General features: G+C 43.2%; 1 protein-coding gene across 3 annotated transcripts in view; it reads left to right on the top strand.

Moving 5' to 3' along the window:
* Positions 1–23,042, top strand: part of acss2 (acyl-CoA synthetase short chain family member 2) — a 224,371-nt gene that overhangs the window by 150,411 nt on the left and 50,918 nt on the right. For all 3 annotated transcript variants that reach the window (XM_037684629.1, XM_037684628.1, XM_037684627.1), the window contains 2 exons: positions 21,439–21,571; positions 21,809–21,865. In XM_037684629.1, coding sequence (XP_037540557.1) covers positions 21,439–21,571; positions 21,809–21,865 — 190 coding nt within the window. The remainder of the gene's footprint in view (positions 1–21,438; positions 21,572–21,808; positions 21,866–23,042) is intronic.

The raw sequence follows: 23,042 nt of genomic DNA, 5'->3' as shown, positions 1-23,042 counted from the left end.
CAGGTTCTAGAACAACATATGCTCCCATCTAGACGTCATCTCTTTCAGGGAAGACCCTGCATTTTTCAACATGATAATGCCAGACCACATTCTGCAGCAATCACAACATCATGGCTACGTAGGAGAAGGATCCGGGTACTGAAATGGCCAGCCTGCAGTCCAGATCTTTCACCTATAGAGAACATTTGGCGCATCATAAAGAGGAAGGTGCGACAAAGAAGGCCCAAGACGATTGAACAGTTAGAGGCCTGTATTAGACATGAATGGGAGAGCATTCCTATTTTTAAACTTGAGAAACTGGTCTCCTCTGTCCCCAGACATCTGTTGAGTGTTGTAAGAAGAAGGGGGGATGCCACACAGTGGGAAAAATGGACTTGTCCCAACTTTTTTGGGATTTGTTGACGCCATGAAATTTGGAAACAACAGATTTTTCCCTTAAAATGATACATTCTCTCAGTTTAAACTTTTGATCTGTCATTTGTGTTCTATTCTGAATAAAATATTAGATGTTGGCACCTCCACATCTCTGCATTCAGTTTTTATTCACAATTTGTTTAGTGTCACAACTTTTTTGGAATCCGGTTTGTAGTAACGTTTTTAATGTGGGGGATAAAAGACATGTCCTGATCAAAATTAACACCAAGATTTTTAACATTAGAGCTGGAGGACAGATTAATGCATCTAAGGAGGGAGAAATACTGAAACATTCATTCCTAAGGTGCTCAGGTCCAAAAACCAAAACCTCAGTCTTGTCTGTGTTCAACAGGAGAAAATTAAGGGTCATCCAGGTTTTTATGTCTTTAAGACATGCTTGTAGTCTAAGTAGCTGAATGGATTCATTAGGTTTCAAAGACAAATATAATTGTGTATCATCAGCATAACAATAAAAATTTATCCCATGCTGTTTAATAACATTACCTAATGGGAAGCACATACAAGGTAAAGAGTATTGGTCCAAGCACTGAACCTTGAGGAACTCCATGACTAACTTTGGTGTAAGATGAAGATTTATTATTTACATTTACAAACTGGAATCTATCAGATATATATGATTTAAACCATTTTAGAGCTGTTTCTGTAATCCCAATATCATATTCAAGCCTCTGTAGTAAAATATTGTGATCAACTGTATCAAATGCAGCACTGAGGTCTAACAGGACCAGTAAAGACACAAGTCCATTGTCTGAGGCCATGAGAATATAATATCATTAGTTACTTTTACTAGTGCTGTTTCTGTGCTATGATGAGCTCTAAACCCTGACTGAAACTCTTTAAACTGATTATGTCTTTGTAGATGTTCACTCAACTGACCTGCAACTATTTTCTCTAGAATTTTTGAGATGAAAGTTAGATTAGATATAGGTCTATAGTTGGCCAGAATTTCTGAATCAAGGTCAGACTTCTTAAGTAAAGGTTTAATTACAGCAACCTTTAAGCGCTGTGGTACATAATCATCCATTAAAGACAAATTAAGTAGATCCAAAATGTGGACATTAATTAGGGGAAATACCTCATTAAACTGTCTGGTTGGGATGGGATCTAGCAGGCATGTGGATGGTTTGGATGAGGTTATTATTTTTGACAATTCAGAGAGCTCAACAGGACAAAAACTGTCCAAACATAAATCAGGCTCTAGTGAAATTTTTGAAGTTGTCTCATTTGACAGGGGACTAGCGATAGTAGAAGGAAGGATGGTTTGAATTTTCTCTCTAATTGAAATAATTTTATTTATAAAGAATCTCATGAAGTCATCACTACTTATAGTTGTAGGGATACATGGTTTAACAGAGATGGGATTTTTAATTAGTCTAGCAATAGTGCTAAACAGAAACCTAGGTTTATTTTTATTCTCCTATTAAAAATGAGTAATATAAAGTTCTAGCTTTACGGAGAGCTTTTTTATATGTTAGCAGACTATCTTTACAAGTTAAATAAAATTCTTCAACATTAGTAAAGCGCCATTTTCTCTCCTGGTTTCTAGATGCCTGCTTTAAAGTTCGTAACTCAGAATTGAACCAAGGAGCCAGTTTCCTCTGATTGATTACATTTTTTTCAGTGGAGCAATTTTATCAAGTGAAGTTTGCATTGAAGTTGTAAGATGATCAACTAGATGCTCTGTCACTGTTCTCTGATGCATTACTCTGCAAGACAGAGGAAAACATTGATGGAAGAGATTGTTTAAATTTGGTTACACCATTTTCTGATAAGCACCTGCTGAGATGAAATTTACTCTGTGACTGTGTAGTCATTTAATGTAAACTCAAAGGTTATTGAAAAATGGTCGGACAGAATAGGATTTTGAGGAACTATTACCAAGTCCTTAATCTCTATACCATAGGTCAGAACTAAATCAAGAGTGTGATGATAAGAATGAGTAGATATGCGGACGTTTTGGGTAAAACCAAATGAGTGTATTAAATTATTAAAGGCTATGCTTAAACTATCACTCTCAACATCTACATGAATATTGAAATCACCCATTATGATGATTTTATCAGTATTTAATAATAAGTCTGTTAATAATTCTGAGAATTCAGACAAAAACTGAGAGTAAGCTCCTGGTGGACGATATATAACAACTAGTAAAAGTGGCTTTTCTGATTTCCATTTTGATGAGAAATCTTGTAATTTTCCTTTTATCTCCGACTCTCGGAGCGAATCGGATGGTTCCTTTGGGACAGGCGACGTCAGCAGCAGCACCCCGCTGCTCACTTTCTCCCGGAGAGCATAGTGTCGGAACGAGGGGGGCTGAGGGAATGCTCCCCCCCCCCCCCCCCCCCCCCCGGACCTTTTTTCGCATCGGCGACCACATCACTCCCAGCCGTCGGTCCCCTACTCTGGAGCTGCCCGACATAATCCAGGAGGCCTCTGACATGAAGGGACTTTTTCTGTCCCTCTCCTTCCCCCGCCCAGATCGGATGATCTAGTGGGAAGGTTTCTGGGCTCCATTCTGGCTCGCCGTCCTGATCCCATCTGGCCTCGTTTCCCAGCATTGACGTCCTACTGGGACGAGGCCGCAGCCGGTCCTGGTAAAATAGGGCGCCAGTTCCCACATTCGCTCCCATCACCAGAGTGGAGGGGTTTCACTGAATGGAAATTCCCTCAGTGCCCCCCCTGGAGCCGAGCTTGGCGGAGGCTTTCGGAGCAAAGATGTCCAGGCTGGACCAGCGTCCTGCGCCTCCGAGTAAGCATAACCAGACGGTAACGTCACTCTCCAACCGAGCTCACCAGTGTGCGTTCCAGGCGGCTGCAGCGAACAATACGTTATGCTGCTGGCGTACAACATTCAAGAGGCTGGAGGAGATGTAGCGCTCCCTCTGCAAGGCAGCTGACGTAATCCTCAACCTGTGCGCCTCTTTTGTTGTCTGCCGGTCTCGCATCACAGCCGGAGGACGAGGTTTTCCAGAAGTCTACCTGGCCCGTCACTCCACCTCCCTCTTGGAGGAGCTGCAGAAAGTTTTTTTTTTTTTTTTGGAGGACCCCCATCAACGACGGACACGCTGTTCGGGACCATTTTCAAGACGTTCCATGGCTGCAGCAGCGTTTCCCCATTCCGCTACGCCAGCCCCGCCCATCAGACATCAGCCTTTTTCATTCCGGCAACCGGAAGTTCAGCGTTTCCCTGAGATTGCCAACAGGCGGCGCCCTAGGACAACAAACCGCAGAGCTCATTGGGGGAGATGATTCAAAATGACTGCTTGCGGAGGATGTGTGTAAAGATGACCTGAGTTTTTAGAATAAAACATCACTTAATGTTGAAAGTTTCAGTTTTTTAGCCAGTCTGTCAGCTCGGATGACCTCACAGCGGCTCCTTCACACATCCTCCACACAAAACGAGCAGATGGCCTTTAAAAAATGTTTTTCAGAATCACCGTTGCTCCAAATAAGGATGAGACGCTTGCTTGACACAACAGTCGAAGCGAATGTGGTCCGCAGAACGAGTTCAGTGGAATAACTCGTTTTCAGCCCGAGCTGCACACTTCCAGGAGCTGCACGCGTCTCACCGAAGTAAACGCGTGCTTCCGCGGTGCCTGCAGCAGCCTTCATTCAAACGATTCAGTGTTGATGAAGGCGCGTGCACCGCCTTTCAGCGCTCGTATCAGCATAAATGTGAGACCGCAGAACGGGCCCAGTGAGAAACCTCGCTCTCAGCAGGAGTGGCACGCGCCTCACTGAAGCAAACGCATGCTTCCCGGGCGCCTGCATCCTTCATTCAAACGATGCGGCGTTGATGAAGGCGCGCACAGGAGCGGCACGCATCTAACCGCAGTGGTGTCAAACGCGTGCTCCCGCGACGCCAACAGTTTTCACACGCCTATCCTCAACACATGCCAGTCCACATAGACATGAATGTGAACCTGCAGCCCGAGCGCGGCACAGAGGCGTGCTCAGCCCTTTCGAGGAAGCCTCGCCTTGGGTCACGCTGAACACACTTACGCGGCGCATGACGGCGATCAGGGCGATAGACCTAAAGTAGACCACCTAAACGCGCGCCCTCTCCACGAACGTTACGCGGAGTGGCTGCGAGCTTGCTCACCAGACAGATTGATGGCCAAGCTGATAGCAGGGGTTACACGCTGCAACTTGCAGCCCGACCCCCTCCGTTCGGAGGAGTTTTTAGAGACGGTTCTGTCATCACCAGACCAGGTCTCATCCCTAAAGGCAGAAGTCCAGGGTTTCCCGATGGAGAGGAAAACACAGGTTTTTTTACTCGCATTACTTCCTGGTTCCAAAACAGACCAGACGAACAAGACCGATTTTGGACCTGTCAATTTTCAACAAGGCGATCGTGGGCAGACCGCTTCACATGTTGACAACGGGAAGCAGTGGCACAGGCTCAGGTGCTGACGTCACACCTGCTAATTCTGGGCTTCGCCATAAATTGGAAAAAAGCTCGATTCTTCCGGCCCAGATGATTGTTATCTGGGAGTGGGGCTAAACTCGACCACCATGATGGCTCGTTTATTCGTTTATCACAGACGAGAATCATCACTCTTAAGAGTCCAGCTCTGCCACGTAAGACCAGGCAGAGTAGTAACAGCTATTTTCCGTCATGAAGCTGTTAGGAACGATGTCGTCAGCTCACACAGTGGTCCCGCTGGGCTTACTACACATGAGACGCCTCCAGAGATGGTTTGCTCGTCTGCGCATGGATCCGGTGAGGCAAAAGAGACGGACGATCACTGTTCCTCCCTCCGTGAGAACAGATCTCCGACACTGGGAAACCCCCTGGTTCTGTCGGAGGGAGTCCCCGTCAGCAGACCTACGTCACACGTGTCAGTCTTCACAGATGCGTCATTGTCAGGTTGGGGGGGAGGACATGACAATCTCGAGCTGTAGGGGTGCTGTGACCTTTCAACAGCTCATATAAACGTTCTGGAATGTCGCACGGTTCTGAATGTGATTCAACACTTTGCTCCTGTGCTGCAGAATCAACACGTTTTGTTTCACACAGACAACAAGGTTACTGCTGCTTACATAAACCGGCAGTGGGGTGTGTGCTTATCCCAAATGTTTCACATTGCGAGGAAACTACTGTGTTGGGCACACCAAATCTGCACTCCATCAGAGCAGTATACATCCCCGGTGTTCTGAACAAGGGGCAGATGTGATGTCCAGGGGCGGTCCGCGTCACGGGGAGTGGACCCTCCACCTCGATCTGATGGCCCAGACGTGGCAGAAATTTGGCAAGCGGCTGTGGACCTGTTTGCGACACGAGAAAACGCTCAGTGTCAACTATGGTTTTCACTGAGCCTGCGAGACGAACCACCATTGGGGGTGGACGTGTTTGCTCACAGCCCATGGCCCAAAACGCTTCTTTACGCGTTCCCCCCACCTCCTCTGATATTACGGTTTCTGAAACAAGTTCAGGAGGAGGGATTGACAGCTCTCCTGGTGGCTCCCGAGTGCGTGAACGCACCATGGTTCCCGGTTCTACGACGCCTGTTATCGGGGCGCCCGTGGAAACTGCCGTGGAAGGAGGACGCTCTCCTCCAGGCGGGAGGAACGATCAGGAGTTACCCAGAAATAGGCCAGCACCTGTGGGTCTGGCCGCTGAGCAGATCCGCTTAGAGAGGATGGGTCTCCCTCAAGATGAAGTGCGCACAATCCAGGATTCACGTGCTGCATCCACCACAGTGCTGTACACATCAAAGTGGACAGTTTTTCAGTGCTGGTGTACAGAGAAAGATGTAGAGGCCACCTCATGTCCACTAGGCAGCGTTCTGTCCTTTCTGTAGCAGCTGATGGACAGAAATTTGGCGTTCAGCACGATTAAACGTATGCTGCAGCCATCTCTTCTTGTCACAAGGGTTTCGGAGACAGAACAGCTTTTAATCATCCGCTGCTGAAGCGTTTTCTACAAGGTATACAGAGAAAGGTGTAGAGACCACCTCATGTCCACTAGGCGGCATGCTGTCCTTTCTGCAGCAGCTGATAGACAGAAATTTGGCGTCCAGCACGATTAAAACGTACGCTGCAGCCATCTCTTCCTGCCACGAAAGGTTCGGGGACAGAACAGCTTTTAATCATCTGCTGATGAAGCGTTTTTTAAAAGGTGTACAGAGACGCAGGCCTGTTTCACGTCCACTTGCTCCACAGTGGGATTTAATGCTGGTCCTGCGAGCTCTGATCAAGCTCCATTCGAGTTACTGAATCAGGTTCCAATTAAATTCTTGTTTCTTAAAACCGCCCTGATGCTGGCTTTAACATCCGCTTAGAGGGTGAGTGATTTATCTGCCCTCTCTTTCGCTCCGTCATGTCTCAGAATTCAGGCTGACGGCAGCTCAGCTGATCTAAGACCAACCCAGCTTTTATGCCTAAAAACATCACGAGCTCTTTTAAATCAAGAGTGATATCGTTGGAGGGGTTCCCCCCCTTACAAATCAGAAGAAGAAACATCTTTCCATCTGCTCTGTCCTGTGCGGGCGTTGACGTGTTACATAGCGTGCACAGCTGCAATGCGTCAAACTCAACATTTGTTTGTGCATTATAGAGATGCATCTGCAGGTCGCCCACTATCCACCCAGCACCTGTCACACTGGCTGTGTGAGGCCATTTCTGAAGCCTACAAAGCATCAGATTTAGAGCCTCCTGACAACCTCAGGCGCATTCGACCAGAGGTATCGCATCTTCAACTGCTCTGCATAATGGTATGACAATGCAGGATATTTACACTGCGGCCGCGTGGTCAACACCCTGCTCATTTATTCGCTTTTATCTACATGATTTGTCGGCTCGTTCCATGACACATTCTGTCCTTAGTGTTTTAACAGAGTGAATATTGTTGTTTCATGGAACCCCGTTTAAACTCACATCTGTCTGCATACATTTCAGTGTGAGATGTTATCAGCCACAAGTTGTGACTGTTATTTTGGTTCTATTGTCATTAATCAGTTCATGACTATTGTTACCAATTAGTTAATTTGATTAATAATCAGCTCACTTGTTATTATTAATCTGTTCATATTATTCAGCCATGAATCTGTTGATTCATGGCCCTTTTTCAGCATCTTCCTTTCCCCGTTGAAAGTTTCCGGGGCGTTCATGCACTCAGAACGCATAGTTACACAACATGTGTCTGTGCATGGCACACATAATTACGCAATGCGTAATTACGCACATGGACAGCTGAGTGACAAGACGTTTTTTGGGCAAGTTGCCGCTTCGTATGGTTTTCGAATGGACCCAATGAGGCGAGGACCATATCCGCTTCGCTCTTAACCCACTAAGCGACAGCTCTTAAAGGGCGAAGCCGATACAAAAAAGAACGTTGGTTACATACTGTAACCCCATATTCTATGAGTATAGGCGTAGCCCTTTAAGCATCGGGCCTCACTGGCTCCTTAATGGCTGAAGAAAAAGCTATTTGGGAGCCGATTACCCGGTCTTAATGTAATTTATATGGACTGCGTGGGGCCCACACAGCAGGTGGGCGTGGACTACATTTTTCAGTGCAATGCTTCGCATGACGGAATAAACCCATCAGCGACAGCCTTAAAGGGCTACACTTATATTCATAGAATCTGGGGTTACAGTACATAACCAACGTTTATTTTAATCAGATTTTTATGGTTTATATTTTTAGAGCTGCTTTTTGGTTTATTTAATTTGAGCTGTGGGCGAGTTGACGCTGTTTCAATGGGGGTGTGGGTGGGTAACAGAGGAGAAGCAGCAGAGAGGTGTGGAGGACTACAACTCTGCTTCCTGGACTGGACCCTGGGTCAGTCAATAATTTGGGGGATAAACAAAATCAGCCATATTTCTAGAAATAAAAGCGGTTCCGTCCAAAATGGGATGGATGCCATCTCTCTGCATCAGACCATGTTTTCCCCAGAAATAACTCCAGTTATCTATGTAGCCCACGTCGTTGTCAGAACACCACCTGGACACCCAGCGGTTAAACATCAACATACAGCTAAACATGTCATCACTGGTCAGGTTGGGTAGGGGGCCGGAGAAAACTACGGAGTCCGACATGGTTTTAGCAAAGTCACACACTGAAGCAACATTAATTTTAGTGACCTCCGATTGGCGTAACCGGGTGTCATTACCGCCGACGTGAATAACAATCTTACCATATATAGCCTTAGCCTTAGTCAGCAGTTTCAGATAAGATTCTATGTCGCCCACTCTGGCCCCCGGAATTCATTCAATTCATCATATACAATACAATACAATACAACTTTATTTATAAAGCACTTTAAAACAACACCGTTGGCCAAAGTGCTGTACACTAACACATACAAGCATAAAAACTATGAACTCAACAAATACCATAAAAGTAATGAACTACCAAATCATAAAGCAGCAAACAGTAACAACAATAAAACAAATAACATAAAACAGTAAAGCCAACATTTCAAGCTGCGTTAAAAGCCAAAGAGAAAAAATGAGTCTTCAGAGCAGATTTAAAAACAGGAAGTGAGTCAACTTGTCTGACGTGCAAAGGCAGCTCGTTCCACAGTTTAGGGGCAGCGACTGAGAACGCTCGGTCACCTTTCAGCCTCCTGTTGGACTTTGGGACAGCCAACAGCAGCTGATCAGCTGACCTAAGAGAACGTGAGGGATTGTACGGCTGGAGAAGGTCGGACAGGTACTGTGGGGCGAGACCATGAAGACATTTGAATACAAACAAAAGAACCTTAAAATTAATCCGGAAACGAACTGGGAGCCAGTGTTGTGATTTTAGGACAGGGGTGATGTGCTCTCGTTTTCTGGTGCCAGTTAAAAGACGAGCAGCAGCGTTCTGAACCAGCTGAAGTCGAGTCAGCAATGACTGGCTCAGGCCCACATAAAGTGAATTGCAATAGTCCAGAAGAGTTGTGATGAAATCATGGATTAAAATCTCAAAATGATGTTGTGACAGGAATGGTTTCACCTTGGCCAGTTGTCTCAGGTGATAAAAGCTGGGCTTGACCACAGATTTAATCTGAGCATCCATTTTAAAATCATTGTCCAACCTCACACCCAGGTTGGTTGCTGTCTCAGTCAGATGTTTGGTTAAAGGACCCAGATCAACATGGATTTTGGAACCATCACTGGGCTTAAACAACAAGACCTCCATCTTTTTCTCATTAAAGTGTAAAAAGTTCTGTGACATCTATGCTCTGACTTCCGCCATACATTCCAGGAGTTGGTTCAAGGAGAACTGTTTATCTTGTTTCAAAGGAATATAGATTTGGCTGTCATCGGCGTAAAAATGAAAAGAAATACCATGTTTCCGGTGAATATATCCCAGAGGTAGTAAATAAAGGGAAAACAGAAGGGGGCCAAGTACAGATCCCTGAGGTACTCCACATGTGAGAGGTGCTACAGAGGACTCCACAGAGAACCAAAGTGCACACAAAAGCTTCTCTCAGTTAAATAGGATCTAAACCACTGTAGAGCAGGACCCTGAATGCCCACCCAGTTCTCCAGACGAGACAGGAGGATCTGATGGTCCACCGTGTTAAAGGCAGCAGTTAGGTTCAGCAGCATCAAAACTACACAGTGACCAGAGTCTGTGGCTAAGAGAATGTCGTTAAAAACTTTCAGCAGTGCCGACTCAGTATCGTGGTGAGTTTTAGAACCGGATTGAAACAGTTCAAGAAGGTTGTGGTTGTTTAAGTAAGATGTTAACTGACTGTAAACTATTTTCTCCAAGATCTTCGACACAAAGGGCAGTTTAGAAATAGGCCTAAAATTGGACATGTCTGTAGAGTCAAGACCGGGTTTTTTAATCAGTGGTGTCACAACTGCATATTTAAAACTCACAGGTACCTGTCCACTTGCCAAGCTGCCATTTATGATTTGGGACACAAAAGGAGCCACTGTGTGAAAAACCTCTTTAAAAAGACGAGGTGGGATGGGATCGTTTGGAGATCCAGCAAACTTCATACGACCAGTGATGTCTTTATAAAAGGCAGGGTGACGAGCTCAAACTGACTGAAAACAGCAGAGCTTGTGACAGAGATGGGGGGGGTCAAAAGAAGGAGGGCTTATGAGAGCTCTGTTTGCAACCTTGTTGGCAAAAAAGCTTAGGAAGTTCTCACACACTTCAGTGGAGTTCTCCGGGCAAGCTGATTGTGGGGCATTAAGAACAGAGCTGATGGTTTTAAAAAGCACACGTGGATTGTTAGAGTTGGTGGAAATGATGTCAGACAAATATTTGTTTTTTGCAGCTCTAACAGTGGACTGATAGAAACGCCAGCTGTCCCTCAGTGCTTGGAAAGACACCTGTAACTTGTCCTTCTTCCATTTTCACTCTGCTCTCCTGCTCTGGCATCTGGCAGCACATGTGACCATCAGTCCAGGGGTCAAGCTTTGGTCTGGAGGTTCTTATCTTTAATGGAGCCACAGCATCTAAAACAGTCTGACAAGCTGAGTTAAAATGAGAGGAGAGAGCTTCAACATGTGAACTAGGACCCACAGGATCCCTGGAGCTGATGGCAGAACTAAAATCTGCAGTGAACTGAGCAGCAGTGAAGGAGTTAATGACCCGACAGGGCTGTGCAGGAGCGCGAGGTTTGACTGAGTGACAGACAAGTGACACGTCAAACACAACAAGCATGTGATCTAAGAAAGCAGCATCACACTCTTCCAGATTAGAAACATTAAAACCATGAGCTAAGACAAGATCTAATGTGTGGCCACATTCTTGTGTTGGACCAGACACAAACTGAACAAAATGAAAAGAATCGATCAGCTGTAAAAAATCTTTGACCAACGGTTTGTCAGCACAACACACGTGGATATTAAAATCTCCAATTATCAATATTCTGTCATATTTAAGCAAGACTCCTGCCAACAAATCTGCAAAGTCACTCAGAAAGTCCTTGTTGTATTTTGGAGGTCTGTATAAAACACCACACAGCACCCGGTGTGAAGATCCGAGCTCAAATAAGTTTAACTCAAAGCTGGAATAAAATGTTAAAGGTGTGATTTGTTTACAGAGATGGCTCTTCCTGTACACAGTTGCTATTCCTCCTCCACGACCTGTCCTCCTGGGAGAGCTGAAGAAAGTACAGTTCAGTGGCAAGAGTTCACAAAAAGCACTGGACTCACCAGAAGTTACCCATGTTTCAGTTAAGAATAAAAAATCCAGACCATGGGAGGTGAAGAAATCCTTCAGAATAAAAGCCTTGTTAGTTAGCGATCTAGCATTAACCAGGGCCATGTGAACATGAGATGGAGCAGGGGTGACGTAATCCATCCGAGGAGCTCTGTCCAGCAGCCGCAGGTTGTGATGATACACCTCGCGTGCATGTAGGTGGGGGAGGGTGGGGGAGGGTGAGGCAGTGCACCGGCTGCCCCCCTCCCAGGCCGACACCAGGTACCAGAGCCGGGGTGTAATCCATCTGAGGAGCTTGGTCCAGCAGCCGCTGGTTGTGATGATTCACTCCGCGCGCACGTAGGTGGGGGAGGGGGAGGCAGCGCACCGGCTGACCCCCTCCCAGGCCGACAACAGGCACCAAAGCCGGGGTGTAATCCATCCGAGGAGCTCGGTTCAGCAGGTTGTGATGATTCACTCCGCGTGAGCGGAGGTGGGGGAGGGAGAGGCAGAGGCAGTGCGCAGATTGTCCCTCATCCAGGCCGACAGCAGGAACCTGAGAGGAGCTGATAGGATCCGAGGAGCGCCACAGGACGAGACTATTAGATGCAGCTCCAAACCCATGAGAGAGAGCGGCCAACGCCAAACAGGCCTTCAGTCTGACCCGCGGCGTCTGCGCCTCCCGCGGCGTCTGTGCCCTCTCCGTGCAAGTGGAATGGGGGTGCGGCACAAGTAGGACGGCACGGCACAAGTAGGACGGCACGTCCGACAGAAATGGAGGGAAAAAAGTTTTCTGGCCCTCTTGCACAAACGAAGCAAAGTTATTAAAACAAGGTCGAAGATTTAAAAGCGTTTGGCGATTATACACCAGCAGAGAGTTGGAACCTTGAATTATAAAAGCAAAAAACAACACAAAAACAATCAAGGTTTGCAGATAGAGGCAAGCCTAACACACTGGCGCCGCCATCTTGAACCGGAAGTGGCCGCTGGAGTCCCTAAAGCCACATTTCGGACTATGGAGCTGCCATTAACCAAGGTCTGCTTCTCAGCGGTTGTGTCACTGAGTGAGGAAAAACGACTTGAAACGTGATCGGGTCGGTGGTGAACTGGGGGCTTAGCCTTAGCACTACGCTTGCTCCGGACCGTCACCCAGCCGGCCTGGGGTCCAGGCTGCTTGGGGTCTGCTGGAGGACCGCTAACAGGAGCTAGCCTCTGTGTTTCTGCGCTGTCTAAGGGAACCTGGCAAGCTACTGGTTTTTCTACAGCGCGGAGCCGAGCTTCCAGTTCAGACAGCCTCTCCTCCAAAGCTACCATAAGACTACATTTGTTACATGTATCATTACCACTAAAGGAGGCAGAGGAGAAACTAAACATCTGACACACGGAGCAAGAGAAAACACAGGAAGCAGGGAGAGAAGCAACAGCCATGCTAAGCTAACGCTAGCAAGAGCTAGCAGAGCCAAATACACCAATAAAAACCGAGAAGTGTTGAAAGATAAGAGGTGTTTTAAGCACTATCCAACAGTAGAAAAACAACTACTAAGTGTGTTTGTGAACTAGAATGAAAAACTGCAAAAGACAGATAAATCCAGAAAACAGAGACGACTCGAGCAAACAATTCACTCGAGCTACACAGAGCCCTGTAAAGAGAGAGCTGCGACACTCTTTGAACTCGCCGATACGCGGTCACGTGGTTCATGCATCTCCCAATAGTCCCAAACAGTTCATCGCTGTCAGTCAGTTTGAGCAGCTGCTGGTGCAACATAACACATAAATCGACTTTTCTTACTTTACCTGCCGTCTTTCAGTAATTACTGAGCAGTAACGAAATGATTACTTAACTGATTACTGATTATTTCAGACTATGCATTTTATCAAAGCATTTTTAGAAGCGGCTGATACATTTATCATTAAATTTTAGAAGGAAACGAGACTGCAAACACATATTTGTTAGAAAAAAAAATGTATATGCAATACAGTGATCAATATAGCCATGTCAGTGTTTTATAACGTTACACACGTTAAAAAAAGATCAGAGTAACTCCTGTTATAAAGCTGTTTCTGATGTTCTCTGCAGGATAATGCTCCACCTTGTCCTCCATGCAGCAGTTCAGATCTGCTCCAGCTTACCTTAGAACATCTGGATGAATTCTTGATTTCTATAGAAGATATTAATTCAACCTTTATTTAAACAGGTTCGTCCCATTGAGCCACGAGGACTCATTTACAAGAGAGACTGAATATAATTGTTGTATTTGTCATTTTTTTATGTCAACCAAGAACTTTGTTGATTGTAGCCTGACAACTATTATAAAATTGTAATTCATTGATTAAAATGTTCATTTAAATGAAACTGTTTCTAGTTAAAATCATAACAGATGACAAAATAAGTGTTAACTGTGCAAAAATAAATTTCCAAACAATTATAAAATATGTAAAATGTAAAACAAGCTTTAATAAAGTACTTTTACTGACATTTATACTGTTTATTAATGACATCATCTCAAGTCAGCAGCAGCACCATCATCATCATCATCACAAAGTGAGAGCTGTAAATTTAATCTGCACAAACATTTTCAATCAGGGCTCAAAATGTTTAACTGTCAAAGAAATGTGCAAGAAAATAAACTGATGTCACTCTACAGACACATTTAGAGAGAGGACAGTTCACAGAGACACAGTGAGGACGTGTGAGACTGAAGGAGGTTCAACCAGTTGTTCATGGACCAGAACCAGATGAGAAGAACAGCAGAACTTCCACTGACCAGTGACCTGACCAGTGACCTGACCAGTGATCTGACCAGTGATCACACATGTTGTTCTAAATTAAACTTTGCTACGAACAGTGTTAAATAAGACATGTCATATTTTTATTGAACAATAATCTTCATTCTAACAATGACAATGTAATTTCAGAGACTGAGGAAGAAACAGAAATGAGGCGAGTGAGATGAGGGAAAGATGAAAATGTGTCCTCAGAGGACGGGGACATGTCAGGATCTGATGATCCAGGATCAACAGGACCAGGAGGATGGATCAACAGGACCAGGAGGATGGATCAACAGGCAGTCAGGGAACAGAGATGAACAACCTGAGGAACAATTAGAACAAAAAATACATAACAGGACAGAAGAAACTCACAGACAAGAAAATTAACTCAGTCCTGAGAAGAAAAATGTTAACAATGGAAAATAAATTGACATATTTTTACAAAAGATCAGATGAAGATAATTGGCATGAAGAAGAACTTCCAGCTCCATCTCAATGAACCTGTGATAGTTTAATAAGTTGTTTTGTTGCTGTCCTACAGTTTATTGATGCTGATTTATTCTTGTAATAATTCTTATTTCTTGTTCTGTCTTGAAAGAGTCTCATCTCAACTTGACCCATGATTACCAAACACTAAACTAATAATATAAAACTAATGTAATTTAACAGTCCTGCAGTAGATATCAACTTTATGCAAGTAGGTATCTGCAGCCAAATTCGGAAAGCGTATCTGGGCGGTCATATCTGATTGGACTATAGGAAAATGGGCGTATCTGGGCGCTCATATCTGATTGGACTATATGAAAATAGGCGTGTCTGGTCGGCCGCACCTGATTGGACGATAGAAAAATGGGCGTGTCTGGCCGGCCATATTTGATTGGACGATAGAAAAATAGGCGTGTCTGGCCGGCTACATCTGATTGGACGATAGAAAAAAAGGCTGAACGATAAAATGCCGTAACCACTGACACATTATGTCTAAAAACAAGGCGTTATTGGCAGATTGTGTTAACCACAGGCATATTATGTCTATGGTGTTAACCGGTTCGACATTAGCGGCGTCTCAGGTTCAACACTGGCGGCGTCTCGGTTCGACATTGCTCCAGTGTACTGCCGCGGCGTCTCCATAACTTCTTTTTTCGACTCTCTTAACACAGAACTTCCGGTTACATTTCAAAATAAGAGCAACATAACTGGGTAATGGGGAGAGCTAAATGTTAGGGTTTTTTTAATACCTAGCCATAACATTAAAAAGCAAATTCCATTTTGGTTGTTGAAAAATGTGAACAAAGTTACAATCGATTCATAAAGAAAGAAAAATATTAATGATACTTAAACTGGCCTTGGGGCAAAGGATGTTTCCTTTAACTTCACATTTTCTTGTTCAACCTGCAGTCACTACAGATGAGTGATTGTCAGTTTCTGTAAGATTTCTGCACCTGGAGCAGGTATTTCTGTTTACTGGTTAACTTCCTCAGCTTTCTCACATTTTAAAGGTCAACCCTACTCCATGTTTCAGTAGAAAACAAGCACATTTAGGAGTCAGTACATAACCAGACTTTTGGCCCTCACACCTGTACCCAGTTGCTCATGCTGCATGATGAGATCAGATTTATCCATATTTTAGAAGTTACATTTAGCTTAGTCGACAAAACAATACAAATGAAGACTGTCTTAAAAACCCTCTTGGTTTTGCAGTAAGCAGCCTGATTTCAAACTGACATCTTGGCCAAAGGTAAAATAAAAATCTTTGTGTTCTCAGAAAAGTTGTTTCAGGACCTCCAATAAACTTATGTACACATCAAAGCACACAAGAGAGATTCAGGAATTCTCTTTGTTTTCCAGATTTCACATTTGTTATTACCTTAAAACATACTCAGACAACATTTGATGCATCATTGAATTTTTTTTATTGTGTTTATTGGGACATCCATTTTTAGAAGTCATCATAGCATCTGTTGGAAACACAGAACATAGTACAGTTAGGGTGTTGCTAGTTGTTACTTAATCCTGGATTGGATTTTAAAGTTAATTTTGATATTTTTTTCACAAGGAAAAAAAAAGTTGATTTCCTAAAGTTTAACTATAAATGAAGGAATTTGTGCATTCAGGTAATTGAAAATTAAGTAATTTCTCTAACATCCAACTCATTTTAGCCACTGAGCCATACCAAACACCCATAATCTATTCTTGAATGAATTATTGACTATTATTGACAAATTACAGACTTATTATTGAATAAGTTATTACTCATTATTGAATCATTGACAATTTACACTCATGTTTGTGTTAACTCATGTTGCAACAACGTCAGCAACTTTTGACTATTACTATGAACTATGTTCAACTTTGGAGGTGATTTATTTTGAAAGTCAACATCAGATGTTGGTCAACATTGTTGAGCAACATCAGATGTTGGTCAACATTGGTGAGCAACATCTTGGGGTCTTCTAGAGTCAACCTGAAGTGAGAGTGGTTCCTGACATGGCAGAAAGACATAGATATAATTAACAGCTTTTATTTATTTATTTTTCAGCTAATAACAACTTTTATTTATTTGTTTTTCATATTTTTCAGTTATACTCAGCTTTTAAATATTTTTTTTTCAAGTATTAAGAACTTTTATTTTCAGCTTTTATTTTGAAAAGCAACACCCAGTTGTTGTAAACGTGCACAGTGAGAGCTGCTGTGGAGGCTCACGTTACCTCAGTGTGTTACGACAACAACGAGAGAACGGTCGAAACTATCGTGACCTACAATAAACGTACTTCAATAAAATGCATAAGTGAAAACATAACATACTTTATAAGTACAATAAACCATATTTCTTTGTCAAACATCGCAAAGAAACGTTACCTCATCAATAATCCTCGTGACTTTGAGGGTTACCCACAGCCAATCAGTGTTCGCCGCCGACAAACGCCTATTAAATACTGTTAGCCAATCAGTGTTCGCCGCCCACAAACACCTATTAAATACTGTTAGCCAATCAGTGTTCGCCGCCCATAAACGCCTATTAAATACTGTTAGCCAATCAGTGTTCGCCGCCCATAAACGCCTATTCGCCAGAAACGCCCACTTTTGGTCTGCAGAGAACCCCTTCTCACTTTGTCAAGGTTATGGTGTTAAAGTAATTTTATTCAAACATCTTGATTCAGCTGTTATTGATTAATAGAAGACAGAAAATGAGATCTTGTACCTTTCTGATACTTTGAATGCAACATTCAGTTCATGAAGTCATTCTCCTCTGGTTCACCTGGAAAACATGAAAACATTGACTCAGCTCCACAATCACGTTTTTCTTTAATGATAATGTCACAACTTTTGCTGCAGTCTTTGACAAATGATCTATAACTTGAACTAAATTACGTCAGTCTTGTTGTCATGTTGTCATCATTCTTTGTTAAATCAGGTCTCTCTTGTAAATGAGTCCTCGAGGCTCAATGAGATTTACCTGTAGAAATAAAGCTTGAATGAATCTCTCAGGAAAAAAAGGCCAAATATTTTCTAGTTGAGTTCAGTAACTGAAATTACCATAAATTTAAAAAAGACCACCTTTCATAATTTAAGCAGTAATGGATATTTTAAAATGCTGAATTAGAAATAGACCCGTTTAAACCGTCGTGTTGCAGAGCAGCTGCAGTTAAAACACAACTAGCAATTTAACACGTTTCATTAACTAAAACTGGCAACATGAAGTATTAATGTTGATAAATTGTGGTACAGAACAGTCAGATAACGCTTCACAATGGCAAAAAAGTGTCGTATTTTCATCAACTTACCGGAGAAAACAAAAAGAATGAACCACGTTCAATGTTGAACCGCTGCTGTTTGGAACTTTTTGCCGCTGCATGACCCACGTGACTTCCGCATTCCATTCTTTCTATGGGAGTCTATGGGAGTGTCGCAACTCTCTCTTTATAGGGCTCTGGAGCTACCAATAGACAAACAGGAAGTGACACAATACGTCTCACCACGAACGTGCAACGTCAGCCAGCAGGGAGGTTTCATGGGAAATGAGTTCATATTGGCAGTGAGGTTAACACAGTGACAGTTTTATTTTATTACATTAACATTAGTGGCAACTAAGAAGTTTGTGAGCTGAGCTGAATATTTGTTAAGCAATGTCTCTTCATTCCAAAGGGAATAGATGAAGCTTATTTTTATAGTTTCAAACACAAAAACACAGGAATGATGTTTATTTGAGATGAGGTGAACTCTTTTTGTTTGTTTGAGCTGAAGTGTTCTTTTTCTGAAGTGGTGTTCCCCTACATATCCCCCACTTTTTTATTGTGTCTTGAAGATGGGGCTTCATGGACATGTGCCAGCATCACCCCCTGTGGTCTTGAGGTATCACGAATGAAGGTGAAGTTGTTGGCTCAGGAGCAAATCCTAACATGCCCTTGAATATTTTCAGGAAAGGCCGTACCTTAAAGAATGTACAAAGGTCAGGGATTGAGTCAAGTTCCTCTGAGTAGGAAGTGACATGGTCCTGATCAGTTAGGTAGTGAATCGTCCTTTTGATGGCTGGATCCAGAGATTGAAGCTTAATAATGTCTTTATCAGACAATGTAGGACAGAATAAATCAATACTCGGAGTAAAAACCACTGCTCCTCCACATTGAGAGGAGCCAGTTGAGGTGGTTCAGGCATCTGTTAAGGATGCTTCCTGGGCCCCTCCCTAGGGAATAGGGTTCAAGAGAAGAGGTGGCTGTGGAAAGAGATGTCTGGGCCTCCCTGCTCAAGCTGCTGCCCCCGCGACCCGACTTCAGATCAAGCGGAAGATAATGGATTGATGGACTGTTCCTCTATATCAAAAGGAGTGGTTTGAGATTATTTGAACTGAGGTGGTTTGAGTATTTGGTTAAGGGGCCTCATGGTCACCTCCCTGTAGAGGTTTTTCAAGCATATCCCACTAGAAGGCATACCCAGAATTTTCTGGAGGGATTATTTATCTTCTGGCATGGGAACACCTTAGGGTCCCCCAGGAGGAGCTGGAGAAAGTTGCTTGGGAGAGGAAGATCTGGGTTTCTCTCTTGAACCCTGTTCATGGATGGATGGATGGATGGATGGATGGATGGATGGATGGATGGATTGATGGATGGCTGGCTGGCTGGCTGGCTGGCGTGTTGTACTGTATAGGAAATTGACAATCATACTGATTAACAGTGAGATCTGGATTTAAATTAAACTCTTGTACTTTAGCATCTGACAAGAATATAAGCATTTTCCTTTGTGTGTTTTCCTGAGAATTTGTTTATTGCTTTATTTTACAGCTTTTTTTTTTTTTAAGGGATGCACGATATTGGATTTTTGGTCGATATCCGATATGCTGTTATGTTAAAACTTATTTGGCTGATGACCGATGCTGATACAGATATTTTTTATGTACTTTCCTTTGTCAGAACATAGCCCTCTTAGTTAGGCTTATTTGTTACAAAAATTATGTAACAGCTGTTGAACTGGTGACAGATTATTATTCTGAAAAAAGGATAAGAAAGGCCGCACTTTTTTATAGTAGCAGCTTTGTGCACTACGTCCATCTTCCGGACGACTGCATGTACATGTTCTCGTTGTATCTTGGTGCAATGATATTAAAGCTTATTCTGATTAGAGATGCACCAATCCGATACCAATATCGGTATCTGTCCCGATATCAAAAAAATTTCTGGATTGGGTATCGTGACAATGTGACCAATCCATGACTGGGCAGATCTATTTGCTCTAATTCTATGCTTTGTGCTTTGATTGCTGTTTTTATTTTAAATATCTGCCAACCAAGCCATTGAAGAATTTGTTTTTTCCTCTTATTTCAGCTCTTTTATTATTTGTTTTACATTATATTTAAAATTCCTAAACTATTTGAAAGGTTTGTTGAAGTTTATTTTTTCATGTTTGACCAAAGTAGTCAACCTTTGTTTTTGTCAGTTTCAGTATCTTTATTATTATTTATTTTACACTGGATGTTATAATTGTACTGACTGAACATATTAAAGTTGTTTTTACATGTTCTACCAAGCTTGTGAAGCTCTTGGTGTGTTTAAGTGTGCTGTTATGGTGCAGAGTTTTCAATAAATTTGTAATTCAGTACATTCATGTTTGCGATTAACAAAACAAATGTTTTAAGTTAATTCAGCACTGGGTTTGTAAACTCAAACATCCAGGTAGACAACAAAAATGGCTAAATCATGTCATCTGGACCTGTTTCAGAAATGGGTCCAGATGACATGATTTAGCCATTTTTGTTAATTCAGCACTGTTTTTCTGTATCGGATCAATATTGGGTCGGTCTAACCCGATACTAAACCTCGGGTATTGGTATCGTTATTGGGGGAAGTGGACTGGTGCATCCCTGATTCTGATTCTGATATATTCAGAAACAGCCATATGATATGCATAGCACTTATAATAAGTGAAAAGTGTTAAATGTTGTTTATTAGCATTAGTCACTTGCGACGCTGTCTCACTTGTGGAGGCTTGTTCCAGGTTCCTAGCTGCAGTGTGGGATCCTCTGCACTCCTGTGCATGAAGGACAGGCTTTTTAAGTTCAAAGTTTTTGTCTATCTATTGTGCCGTAACACTAATCATGCTAACAGGGCTAGCACGACGTCCAAATGTCTGTGGTAACACTCACCCAAGTGCTATTGACTATTAGCTTCTCAATGACGTTGGAAATGATGACTTTTGACTCGGGTCAGGCTACGTTGGAAAAATATCTGACTGGGGACAATGTAGCGAGGCTCAACGTAGTCCAAAAATCTTCGGAATCCGACATCCTCAATGGAAAAAAACCCCCCAAAAACTTCCACACCACCGACATTTTGACTTCTTCCTCTCTGCCGTGATCAGATCAGGTAGATGCGCGTGATGTCATCACGTTGTGCTGGCGCTGCAGGCGTCCTTGTCACTGGGTTGTCATACAAAAGCAGCGTCTCTTATATCGGTGTGTTATTTTGATGGAATGGCTGATGTCCGATATTGAATTTTAACGTTAATATCGGCCGATACCATGCCGATAATATTGTGCGTCCCTTTAAAAAAATTTTTTTTATGTTTCAGCAAATAATTTTTTCTGAATATGCACAACTCAACCTCTGTGCCTTTGAAATGACAGAATATTGTGTTTTCTCTCTCTGGAGGTACAAGCGCAAATCATTAAAAGTGTTGGGGACCGTTGGCGAACCCATCAACCCTGAGGCCTGGCAGTGGTACTACAGTGTGGTGGGAGAGACGAGATGTCCTGTTGTCGACACCTTCTGGCAGACAGAAACTGTTAGTGAAAATGATCACAGTCTCAATAATCTACTGAGAAGATTCATTGATTATCTGATGCTAAACTGGACTCTGTTTCTTTAATTTACTCATCACTAAGATAGGGACATATTATTCGTAGTTTAAATATTTCATTAACACTTAGATACTTCCATGACTTTAAACCATAAGCTTTGCTTTGAGAAAAGGTTTTTAAGAGCACTACATCAGCAAAATGCATTTGGGTTTGTTTTTCAGGGAGGACATGTGTTGACTCCTCTACCAGCAGCTACACCCATGAAACCTGGCTCTGCTGTAAGTATAAGGGAAACATAAACAAATGATCAACAACAATATTTTTATACTTGAACTACTGTTCAGAATTGTATATGCAAGAATAACAGTAGAGTGTATTGTATTTTTGTCGACCTCATAAAAACTTTTGATAGTGTTCAGCATAGGCTTTTGTATTATGTTATGAAAAAAATGGGGTTTAAGGTAAATTACACTGTTTTTAAATCAATGTATTCTGAACTGAAAGCATGTGTGAGGCTAATATAACTGACTTTTTTGACTGCAACATTGGTACAAGACAGGGCTGCTGTTTAGTCCTTTACTTTCTGTTCTATGTTTAAATATCAGTGTTTTCCCTTATCATTATTCAAGAAGGGTACCCCCCCCCCCCCCCCCCCCCGTCAACAGAACCAAGCACTCTACCTACCAAATTCCTCACCCCACGCAGCTTTGCCATTTCCAGACGGGGAGCTGAGATTGTAGCAGCTCAGCTCAGATTATAAACCGCGCACAATACAAACGCAGCGCTCCTGCTCCTCTTGAATAATGCAATTCATCATGCATATCATCAAGATATGCTACCAATGCATGCATATTGAGAGATTGTTTTGATCGACCAGACTGGCAGGTTTTCAGAGAAGCTGCTGAAAATGGAGGTTCGCTTGATCTTGACCAATACACATCCTCAGTTCTGGGTTACATTAGTACATGTACTGCCACCGTCTCCACTATCAGAAATGTTAAAAGCTACCCAAACAGAAAACCTTGGCTGAATGCAGAGGTGCGTACCCTGCTGGCAGCCAGGAACATTGCCTTCAGGTCTGGAAACTCAGAGGAGCTGAGTAGGACAAGAAAAGAGCTGGTTGCTGGTATTGAGGGCCAAGGCCACATATGCAAAGAGGATCGAGGGTCAATTCATCTCACAAGACCCTCGGAGCATGTGGAGGGGCATTAAGTGCATAACAGATTATAAAGGAAGGAGCGAACAATGCCCCAAAGACCCATCTCTGCCTGATGCCCTCAACAAGTTCTATGCACGCTTTGAAGACCCGAACAGACCACCCAGCACCAGACTCACCTCGCCACCGGATGAAGAGCATCTCAGCGTGACCTCAGCAGAAGTAAGGAGTACCTTCAGGAGGATTAATCCGCACAAAGCAACTGGCCCAGACAACATCCCCGGAAAAGTGTTGAAGGA

Source organism: Nematolebias whitei, chromosome 11, assembly GCF_014905685.2.
Source record: "Nematolebias whitei isolate Nwh7 chromosome 11, NemWhi1, whole genome shotgun sequence".
NCBI lineage: Eukaryota > Metazoa > Chordata > Actinopteri > Cyprinodontiformes > Rivulidae > Nematolebias > Nematolebias whitei.
Note: the sequence above shows the minus strand (reverse complement) of the source record. Positions and strands in the feature narration are given on the sequence as shown.